Raw genomic sequence first — 12,134 nt, 5'->3', positions numbered from 1 at the left:
GGTCAGCTTTTCACAAGCTCCGAATGTTGCATTACCATCATACTGAACCACACTGTATTCATACTGAATTATGCTGAAGGGGTGTGCTCTTGCTCAAGGTTACTGTACCAATGTGAATGATGTAAGTTTATGTCACAGGATGGGGATGAGCAGACGAATCAATAGGCCGGGGGGAAACAATGTTGAGCCTGATAAGATTGCACTCATGCACACTAGAGGGGACAGTGAAGCAACTGTTTGATAAAGATCTTTGAAGTTAAGATCAAGTAGATAAGTTGCCATGCTGAGACAGTCTAAGTCAGATCTTCGCTCATATCTATGCAAGCCTCTGGTCAGCGGTGTAGGATCCAGCTGAGTTGTTCATTTCACAGGAGCCTTTATTTAGTGTCATTTGGACTGCATTTACTCTGGGGATGCATGATGAGTCACGAATCTTTTGCTTTTTACTTTGGCTTTTTACTTGGAATTCATGGCATGAAAGCTCAGAATATTAGGACAGTTTCTATTTGTCCATTGGTAAGTGGCAATGGCATAATTTGTCACAGATTATGGCAAAAGTTTATGAAAACAGTAGCTTTAGCCAAAAATAATCCTGTTATTCTAAGTGTGAAGAGAAACACACAATGCCCCATTTTTAAAAATGATTTCTTCGAATCATTGGTGATTCTTTTCCAGTATGGTAATTAACATTGGCATACAACCAATATTGAGCTGGTTGAGCCATTTTGTGTAGATATGTGCCATGTTTCATTCATTTTAGGAAATCTACTGGGACTACAATGTTGTGGCTCAAGCAGCACAGCCTACCTGACTCAGCTGGTAGCATCTCCATTGCTAAGCTGTTCCAGATATTAGTTTGTCCAGTACAAAAAAAGCAGCCAGAATTTTTATTTTTAGAGCATATCACCTGCTAAATTAATCAACACTCTACATTTTTAACTACTGGCAAATGAATACTGCAATAAATGTGAGGAAAAGGGTAAAATAAGGGTAAATAAAAGGGTTCCTGATATAAACTTGGCAGAGGCAAACATCACAGGCATTCCCCTTGACCATTAATGCCCTATCTCAACACATCTTGTGCGATATTGGTTAAATAACTAAATCACTAAACTGAATAAAAGATAACTAAATGAAACTATCTAGACTAGATAAGAGATAAAAGATATATAGGTGTATGGATGAAACAAAGCTTTGAGGCAGAAAATGTGAGCTGAATTATTTCAGGGATCAGTCCCCACAACCCACTACCCACTGAACAGCATAAAACTGTGCAGTAGATGGACAGAAGCTCAAACCATGTGCAAAATTACTCTTTGAAAATCTATTGATGGCAGTCTGCAGCAGTGGGCCTTGTGCTTCTCTATTTTAGAAAAACACCAGACTTCTAGGAATCATCCCTATTAAGACACCCCAGGATAATCAGCTCGGCCCCCCTCTTTACATCTATGAAGGCTAAATGCCTGACAACCAGAATTATTGCAAAAACCTTCATCATCAATCATTCAGAGCTGGAGACAGAGCTAATTTGGTGGACTTTGAATCAAAATAAGATGCTGAGTGCCCTCAGTTTTTCGTCAAGATTATGTGGACTGTAAACTATGAGGTCAGAATTCAACTGCATCGTTGTGTGCACCCTTGATAATTAATTGCCAATGAGGTGAGTTAATAGCTAAACAACACTAGCACGGGTCATCGCTGGTGCCCCTCTGGCTTGATGCATGTCAGGGGAATGCAAGCAGTGGGAGAATGAGGTTTGTACATTTTGGACTGAGGGTAGCGCTAGAGGAAAGGGAAGGACGTTTGAAAAAAATCCTGTGGGCGGCATGATTGTGTTTTCCAAATTTCTTGACAATCCACTTGACAGATTTTGAAATATTTTAGCTTAAGGGCGCTAGAGGAAAGGTAATGGGGTCAAAATCAAGAGGAGCCCTTCTTTGGGGAGCATGAATGCAATCACCAAATATTTTAACCTGCAAATTATAGTAGTAACACATCTAGTATACATTTGCCATTTTGGCCAGGTGGTGGCACTACAGGAGGGGTCATGAGGTCACCAAAGCTGATAGGGTTCATCCCCTGGGGAGCATGGATGTGCTCACCAAATTTCATGGCAATCCACTCAATAATTTTTGAGATATGTTGCCTTGGAGTTAAATGTTGAACAGACAGATGGATGGAAAGGCAGAACTAACCATCCCCATATGAAAAAAAAAATGCAGGTACAGCTATACTATATAGCAGGAAAGCATTTTACTGCATTCTTTATTCTTTATTTGGATCCCCATTAGCTTCCAGAAAGTGGCTACTAATCTTCCTGGGGTCCACACAAAAACATCAACAATAAAAACAAGCAATAATTAAAATTACACTGTATCAATGACACAAAAAGGCAAGCACAAGCCAAATGTAAAGATCAGTAAACAAGTTAAATAACTCTAAATATGAAACAAAAATTGTAACCTACAATGAAAACAAAAATTATATTGCCGGATATGCAACAACAGAAAAAGAGACAGAAAAAAAAACACAATAATAAGGAGAAATGCATCAGTTTTCCTTTTTGCAACTTTTTAAAAGAAATGTATATGCCAGAGAGTGAAAAATACAAGCAATTAATGGTATAAATACACATTTACTAGTGAATTCTGTCTACCAGCATTCGTCTTGCAATCAGCAGCAATACTCACCTCAGTGTGGACTGACAGGACCATCGTGAAGCAACGCTCCTCTCAGAGCAAAGTGCATGAGGTGCTCCATTTCATTTTGCTAGAAGGTGTTGAAAATCCCTTTGCAACAAGCCCTGACCATGACCAGGATTAAGAAGTGTGGATCTGTATTGCCTGCTTAATCCTGTCCTGTGGTCAACATGACTCTCAGAATATAGACAGTTTCAACACCAATAAGGCAAGACTTTTTATAAAACAACAAAAAAACAAAGAACAAAGGACCTCTGCACACAGCAGTGGACTCTACCTGTCTGAGAGTAAATGAGAAGGAAATGGAAAAGAAAATAGGTAGCAGGGTGAAGTGGAACCAGACCTAAAAGTGAGATGAACTGGGTCCTTTCACAGCCAATATAAATTTCCCTCAGGTATTAGATTTCAGAGCTGCCAGATCTTTGTTCCCAAAAAGATGAAACTGAACTCACGGTCACCAGTGTACTGTGCTGGCGCGCTGGATGTCGCTGGGTCTGCCACTTCCTCTGATTTGGCTGTCACTGTGGCGGTGCCATTTCTTTCCTGTTGGGCTTTCCGTACAAGTGCTGCCAGGGGATGGTCCGGGTCCATAACTTGAAGAGGCTGCAACAGAATATTATTGAGGATTCAGCACATCTCAATCTAATTTCTTAAAAAAAGGAAAGGTTGAGTGGTATACTTAGACCTAGGGCTGGCCAATATATCGATATCATATCAATACTGTGATATGAGACTATATATCATCTGGGATTTTGGATATCGAAATGGCATAAAGTAACTGTTGTCTTTTCACAGTGAGCAGAGAAGCCTTGCGTACTTTTAGTCCAGTTCTTATCATATGGCAGTTTTTTGAGGAACTTTCACTACTTATATTAGCACAAGTCCCTCAAAATAACAATAACAGTTTTAATTATAGCAGAACTTACAGTGCAATACAATTAAAAAAATAAATAAATGAGGAGATGGGAAAGAAAACATCCATTATTAGATAAATTTTATCTGTAGCAAATAGTATGGCGTGAAGCTGGGGACGGGATGACATGACAAACCTTTAAAGCATTTTATTGTTACCATGTCTGTGAAAGATATGCAACAGATTAGTAATATTCTGGAAGTTAATTTTTTCAACCTTATGCATGAAAAGATCTATTGTGACAATTAGCACCCAGTTAAACCGCATAAAAGACACAATAGGAGCCATTAATATAAAAAATTAGAGTGGTTGATCCGAAGAGGAAAAGCCTCTATGGATGAGAGATAACTGTTACACAGCTTGGCACAAAAAAAGAGCTAATTATATTTCTCCACAAAGACAGGCTTCTGCTACTTGTGCTGCTGATAAATATCTGTCTTCACAGGACATGTAAAAGTAGTAAAATAAAAAATACTGTGACAGAATGGAGACAGGGTAAAAGAATATATATTTTTTGCAATAGCATGCATTAGGATCAGGAAACAACTACAATGTTTGCCACTTGAAAATAAAGTGAAATTATTTACACTCTACTCATTTAGGTAGATGAGTATATACACTTAAGAGTGTATGTCTTGAAATGATTTCGTTATTGCCAACGTAACAAAAACCAGTATGTGTTGTGGCTGAACCAAAACCTATGTCATTATCAAATACTGAAAAAAACTGGTCCATATTATTAGCCTCAAGAGCATTCACAAGAAACCTCTACAGAAATCCATAGAATCTGCGAGACTTAATCCAGAGGATACAACGCGTGCAATGAAAACAGCATTTAAGACAAATTTCATCAAAATTTAAACACAGTCGTTTGGACAAATCATCTTTTTCATATTCAAATAAACACTGCAGGCAACTATAAAGTTAAGTACTACACATTTGGTCCAGTGCAGATGCAAGTAAATAGGAATATGGCAGGTTATTAATTCAATAACCTGACTAGGATTTCTCTCCACATGTAATTATGAAAGGAAAGTATAAATTGAGCAGGGCTGATCTAGATTTTCGCTAAAGGTAAGCGCAACTGGTAAGTTTAAAGATGGTGTTTAAAGATGGTTCACTGGTACACTTTATGAGCTTTAGAGCTTTATGTTAATTGTGATGCACAAGATGGATAAATGGAATTAGATAAAATGTTAATGCTGAAATACAGACCTCATACATTAAAATTCAAGACTATTTAATAACACTTAAGACCTGATATTCATCAAATGGGATTAAAGACCTTTTTTTAAGACTCTTGCAGACACCTTGTATGAGCAGGATGTAAATCAGAGAAGCAGGATTGTGACTGGAAGGTTTAAAGTTTGAATCCCCACACCACTTTAGGAAAGTCTTGACGGAGAAAGTAAATACACAACACTCTCCATTCCCTCAGCGGCGACTGTCAAGGTGCCCTCACTTAATGCCCAAATTCCTCCAGACGAGACACATGCTCTCAAACCCGCGCACTATCAATAAGTCTACAGTTAAGAGGATATAAGGAGGACATTTTCAGCTTGCGCTCTGCAGACGAGCAACCTTGTTTCAAAGTAATAACTGTGCAGCAGAAGTAAAATTACACTGATATTGGTCTATATCCTGTGATGTTACCTTCATCAGCTCCTCCAGACGAGAGCTCTTTTTAGGGGCAAACAGGCTGGGATGAAGGTAGTTGCCGTCGCCATCCTCGTCTGAGTCATCAGAATGGGATTCTGCAAAGAGATTAGAAACAAGGCAGAGAGGGAGAAATTAGCAAATCTATCACAAAAAAAGTGTTTAACATCACAAATGAAATGTAAAAGCAAGGTAAAAATGTAAATGATTTCTATTACTTGGTTGAATGTGATTTCTTATGTATTACAGATGTAATATTTATGCATATGAGGCTGCAAACTGAATGTCCATGTGTGCATGTAGTACACACTGACATTTTCTGTATGTGCTGCTCTCTGTAACTCACCCTGTGATTGCTCTTGTTTGCCCGTAGAAGAAGGGTTGTATCGCCCTTCCTTCATGGCCCGCAGGATGTGTTTGTAGTAAGGGTTCAGGTAATGGTCAAAACGGAGAAAGTCAAACTGCGAGTTTCCCGCCTGCTTAGCCTTCAGCACGATCTCAAACTGAGCCCCCTGCTGGCAGACGAAGTTGGCTGTTCTCTCAATGATGGCGTGGGTCTTGGTTGTTGCCGGCTGGAAAACACACAGATGAAAGACAACACAGATGTTTTAAGCTTAGCGGAAATCCATTACTGGTGGATATGTTACCTTAAAAACACTGATTTGTGCTCAATTTCTTCACGTTTGAAAACAGAGAGCTTTCCCGGTGACCGAGAAAAGGACCAGGAAAGGTGAGCCACCAGGGCGCCCCTAAAAAAACAAAGCTTAAAGTTTTAGTGACCGTGAGGGCCTGTGGATTTCAAAGCCACCGTCTCTCACTGTTCTCCCCTCGCTCTACAACTGGTAACATTAACCAGAACCCCAAATGACGCTTTTAGCACCAAATCACCATCTTGCACAACTAAAAATAAGCATTCCTCAGAGACCTTGGAGCCCAAAAGAGTCATAAATCCCAGCCCTAGCAGGAAACTCCATTCAACTTTTACACAAAGACTCAAAAGACACTAACATTAGGAATTACATTATATGTGCTTCAATCAATTCCACATGTTCAGTTTATTCTGAAATGTGTTTAAAGGAAGTTTCTAACATGTGTTAAGAATATTAGAGAGGTTATTAAAATAACTGGCTGTTCTAAAGAAACTAATCTCTAAACACTAATCTCCCACCCAGTCATATATATAATTTTATTCACGCCATGTACATATTTTGAATGTACAGTAAATGCACGTTGCATTAGAGCTGTTTGTCGTCTGTATGTATGATGTTTATTTAATCCAAAGGCCATTACAGTCCCCGGGGATAAGAAGATGGTGAGTGTCTGCTAATATAAATTTCCAAACCTATTTCCGCTGCAAAGCCCAAGTCATAACACTAAAAAAGAAAAAAAAAAAAAAAAAAAACATCATCAGTGTGGACAGAAAGCCTGACCGCTGCAGAAAACACCAGACTGGAACCGTTTATGGATGACAGGTTCTTCATACTAAGAACACAAGCTGTTTTATTTGTGAAGCACTCTCATCTGAAGCGTTCTCATATTCAATATGATGACATTAACACATGGGATGAAAACCAGCGCAACAAGAAATGGTCTATTACTCATTCATTATTATTGTCCCCCGTGTACTTTCAATGATGAATCATTGTCATTACCTGGAGAGCACAGAGAAGAGCAGCCATCTCTAAAATAACACGCATTTCTCATGAAGATGAAAATGATGAATAATAGATAATAACCTTTCGAGACACTGGCTCTGAACTGGGGGGGTCCGACGCTAACAGGCTATTGTTGTGTTGTAAGCCACAATGGACTTCTTGGCACACAAGAAGCCTCTACACACTGATAAACCATCTAGCCGTTAGGAAAAAAAGGGGAATGAGCTGCTTTTTTTATGAAGTTATGATATACAGAAGGAGAAGCACCTCCTTCACACTCACAGAACAGGACAAAGCCTTTGCCGCACCAAAGACCCAAAGCAATACTCAACTAATGGGCAATATTCATGAAGCATGTCAGGCCCCTGAAAAGCTACGGCAAATAAAAGGCTCGGCAGCAGATGAGAGGCGCACAGAAGGCCATGCTTTGAGGCTCAAACACAAGCCTTTATTTTTATTGAGTATTAAAGGATGACGGCACTCCTAGATTCAGTTACTTTCCACCTACCCCACATTATGAAACATCCAATGACATTCGCCTACTTTTGAACCCTCCGCAAAAATAAAGTAAAAAAGTAAGAACGGCCAATTTATTGCCTTAATATTGGTAGTTCACCATATGCACTTTTATATGGAGGTGTTGTTGTTTTATACCTCAAACAACACCTGGATATTAGCTAATACCTCAAAGAACATAGTCTAGTGTTTCTAATGTCTCTAATACCCAAAAGGCATTGTCCGCACTGACACCAGTTACACTAAAAATATATTAAGAGGCAAAAAACAGCACAGATGTTATATAAAAAGTGAGATTAAAATGCGGGGTGGTGTTCTTTAAATTCCAAACCTAGAAACCTTTCACTACTCTTGCCTTTACCAGGTTTTGCTTGCATGTGGTTGATTACTGGTGATGCCGTTCTTCAACTTTTCCATCTCAGCTTTCAAGGCTTCACTTTATGTTTTCTGTTTTTTTTTTTTTTTTTTTTTTTTTTTGCCTTCAGCTACAACCTGCAGAATCATGTCAAAGGAGGATGGCTTCCCGTTGGCCCGCATAGGCAACAGAATTCAGAATTCAGCCTCGGCCCTTGTGGAATGATGCTTTTCTTGCGGTAATCTGAGAGTGCAATCTGATAAACGGTCAATTTTGTACCTTTTATTATTAAGTTCCACAGATTCAGAAAGATCCTCTCAATATTTATGTCTGGGTATTGACAGAGCATCTCCTTCCCAGCGCCAACTTCGATCCTCATCCTGTGCACGCCCTCAACCAAACAGCACCTGCTTTTTAGCTTCTGCTGTTACTTTGAAGAAGCTCTCTTACTTGATTTTTTTTTTGTCTATCAAACATTCAGTGTTGAAGAATGGAAGAAACTTCTCTAAAGATGAATCAAAGTTTGATCTTTACAGTTTCAGTCAAGAGTTTATGTGAGAGAATATCCACATAAGACGCTCCTGCAACAGTGCATAAAACCTACAGTCAAACATGGTGGTAGAAATGTTCAAGTGTGGGGGTGTTTTATCTTTTCCAGACTAGGTGACTTACACAAGATCAACTCTATATTTAGCCAAGAGCAACACTCATTTATTCTACTTGGTCATGTCATCCCTTGTGGCTTAAAACTGTGCAGAAGAGGATTAATTTTCCAGCGGGACAATGACCCTAAAAACATCCCTTGAAACTATGCCAGGCCTATTTGTACTCCAAGGCAGAGCAAGGAGTGCTGACTCCCATTACTCTCCCTCCACAGTGAGCAGGCCTCAACCCGGCTGAACGTCTCTGGGAAAAATCAAAACGCACTGTAACATCACAAGACTCCCTCTGGGACGCTTTCAAAGACTACCAGAATAACAGAGATTCTCAAATTCCTCAAAAACTTTCAGAATCAATGCCAGAGAGAGAGCAAGCTGTAATTAAGCTCTGCCATAAATCCTACCTTTTAATAAAGTTTATAATGTTCAGTTTTTTGTTCACATTGTGGAGAATGTGTAAATTTAATTCTATGTTTATTATTGAGGTTGTAGTGTGCAGAGGTCTTGTACTGGACTACATTAGATGGAGAGGTGTTTATGATTTTTTGTCCTCCGTATTTATATATAATGAGGGGGACAGAATAGTGGAAACAGCTGTCAATAAAATGCAGTCCAGTCCAACAGCAGCACTAACTATGAGCTCAATGCCAAACATAGAAGTGAATGAACACCTCTATTACTGTGACAACAAGACAAGCTGAGCATTTTAGGCAGCAGAAAAGGAAATTTTATGGCACAACAGCTGGATTAGATTGTATTAGACTGTACAGGTGTATCTATTAAATTGGCCACTGAGTGTACAAATAGGCTTTTTAGAGAAAAATGGTTTGACTAAAAAGTTGTTTTAGTTTTTGATATGCTGATGAAGCAAGAGCTCTTTGCAGTGGACAATTTGGACCCCACTGTACATCTCTCCATTTGGCTTTTCTTACATTCATTTATTTTACAGTACCCTTCTTCACAAACACATCTTCCAAGGACATGGAATTAACTATTTATCAATGAGTGAGAGCAGAATGACCAAAAATGAAATGCTAATCTTTCTGTATCAAGGTAAATGCAAGATGCTTCGAGAAGAAATTAACATTTGGAGTCATGCAACTCACTGTTAACAACGCTGAAAGAATCCACTGAAACCACAGTAAACTGAGAAAGGTGGTTCCATCAAATCCTATAGTCGCAATCCGCAGTGGAGAAGAGATTTCCTGCTGGTTAATTTATGAATAAGAACGAAAAATTAATGTTTTACCCATGGTGTTGGGAGGAAGGTGAGAGGTTATCTACCAACAATATGCAGACGAAGGGGATATCAATTTTGAAATGGGACAATTTAATGACGCACAGTGAAATAAAGTGTCACATTCTTTAAAGAGATGCCTACTTAGCGAGAACGCAGCCCAGACGGTCAGGGACTCTTCGTTCCCTGAAGCATTCTGTCTGTGTTTTGTCACATTTAAAATGATAAACCGTAGCACTTATGGGGATCAACTTTTTTTTTAGAAGCGTTATTATGAGCTTTTTTTTTTTTATCTCAGTGGCACAATACTTCAGCCTGTGCTATGAGACTTGCAAATTTTCTGGCAGCAGTGCTACCTGCTCAAAAAGTTAATGTGCAGCCCTGGGTGAAGATGTGAGATCATCAAATCGCCCATCATGTTTGTCAAAATCAGGGCAAGGCGAGATTATTTGTACAGCACATACATACATACACAAAGGCAATTCAAAGTGTTCTACATAAGGCATAAAAGGACTTTTAAAATCATAGAAAGAAAATGTAACAAATAAATAAAATGGAAAATCAGAGAGTAAAATGTCCATAGGTAGGACAAAGTCTAGTTACAACAATTCACAACCTAAAATTCAGCATTAACCATTTTACATCAGTTTAAGAGAACGTTTTAAGCCTGGATTTAGGGTTGGCACGTTTCTCAGATTCTCAGGGGAGTTTTGTTCCAACGGTGAGAGGCGTAATAACTAACTGTTTAGAAATCTTATGTATCTTATGAATCGTTACCCATCTTTCACCTGAGACTGAAAACTCATCTCCTCAGGATCTGCCTGCACCCCACTAGTCCTGTCCTATCATACAAGACCATCCCTCCCTTCTAATTAGCCAGCTTTCCACTGTAGAACCAAACGTGGGCGTGCCAGTGCATGCCAAGGCCAGTTGCATTTCCATTATCTCTTCCAGTCTTTGATGGCTCCTCAGTGGGGCTGTCAGGGCCAGTTTCCAGGTGCTAATGGTCTACCAAATACCCATGGACCAAACAGGGTTAACCGAGCTCTGAGGCTGAGTTAAGGGTCATAAGTGGGCATAAGTGCACTGAGAAGTACAGATGTCAACACAGCAGCTCGCTACTGTATCACGAAAATAATGGAGACGAGAAAAATGGAGAACGAGTGGCAGTCCTGGTCAAACGAGGACATTAGGGCTCTGCTCACTCTCTGGACAAAGGATAATGTCCATCGTCAAATCAACAGCTCATCAACAAAACTGAGGTCCCAGTACAAGGCAGTTAAAGCACACAACACACAAAGTGGCCAAAGGAAAAAAAATCCAGTGGCACGTAGTTCTGCAGTAGTTAGTTGGTGCTGGGTGTGCAGACTTTAAACACTCGCTTCCTACTTCCCACTCGCGTTCATGGACGGGTCGAGACTGCGGGGCGATGAGCACAACAGGGGAAATATGAATGGTTTTTGTTCTTGTGGTTTGAGGCCGAGGGCTGTTAACACCGTCTGGCTCGAAGATAACCCCAGCTCGCAGTGGAACAACAGTGGGAGGATGGCTAATGCTGCCTCACCATGTTTTGTTTTGACTTTAGGAAGAGTTGACTGGCAGCAACAGCGACAGTTAAACATATAACAGAATCAATGATGTAGCCCTCACTTTAGGCCATCCAGTGTCATTTTATTTTTTTCAATTCAGAGACCAATCAATTAAACATGTCACTTCCCCAACTGTTACAAAAATCTACAAAGTGGTGACTTGATTTGACACAACAAATGTTCAAATCCATAATCTTCCGACATCTAACCAGGAGACTGTCAAGTGCCAATGTTCAAGTGTTTATAACAAGTGTGGAGGATGAAGCCTTTATAGATCAATCAAAAGTTAGTCAAAATAATTGCTATTAAAATAATATAGGCCTACTATTGATGTTAGACTCAGTTCTACTTGGATTTTTCTGGCTATTGTTTAGAAATCCAGAGAGAGGAGATTTAAATTCACATCATGCAGCTATGTTATGCAGCAGTGTGAACACACACACACACACACATACATATGTATGTGTGTGTGAGTGAGTGTGTGTTCATCGACCATGGCAAGATAAAAGTCTGTATTTCATCTCATGTATAAGAGGCTGGCAGATGGATGAGGATGGCAGGGTCACAGAGGGTATCAGTCGTGAACCGGCCTCGTCCTGAGGGAAGATTATCTGACGCAACACCTCCAGACAGAACAAACAGCACATCGGGAGCGCCGGCTGGAAACACCGATGGTGGGCTCAAGTTCACTTTCAATTTATTTTCAGTCCAATAAAAGGAATTTGTGACTCAAAAAAGCTGCTCCAGAATTTTTGTTTAGATATATCGCTCCAGTGTGTGGTGGGGTTTTATTCCCTGTCGTCCTCCTGTCCTCTTGAGAACTGAGTATGTTTGTCTGTTACAGGACCAGAGTTA

The 12,134-nt window shown here is 39.7% G+C and overlaps 1 protein-coding gene across 4 annotated transcripts in view; it reads right to left on the bottom strand.

The window, feature by feature from the left end:
• The window catches only part of sfswap (splicing factor SWAP), a 143,763-nt gene that overhangs the window by 109,771 nt on the left and 21,858 nt on the right, over positions 1-12,134 (bottom strand). For all 4 annotated transcript variants that reach the window (XM_030065268.1, XM_030065269.1, XM_030065266.1 and 1 more), the window contains 3 exons: positions 5,615-5,840; positions 5,266-5,366; positions 3,152-3,302 (listed from right to left, as the gene is read on the bottom strand). In XM_030065268.1, the coding sequence (XP_029921128.1) occupies positions 3,152-3,302; positions 5,266-5,366; positions 5,615-5,840 (478 nt within the window). The remainder of the gene's footprint in view (positions 1-3,151; positions 3,303-5,265; positions 5,367-5,614; positions 5,841-12,134) is intronic.

This window comes from Myripristis murdjan, chromosome 12 (genome assembly GCF_902150065.1).
Source record: "Myripristis murdjan chromosome 12, fMyrMur1.1, whole genome shotgun sequence".
Lineage (NCBI taxonomy): Eukaryota > Metazoa > Chordata > Actinopteri > Holocentriformes > Holocentridae > Myripristis > Myripristis murdjan.
Note: the sequence above shows the minus strand (reverse complement) of the source record. Positions and strands in the feature narration are given on the sequence as shown.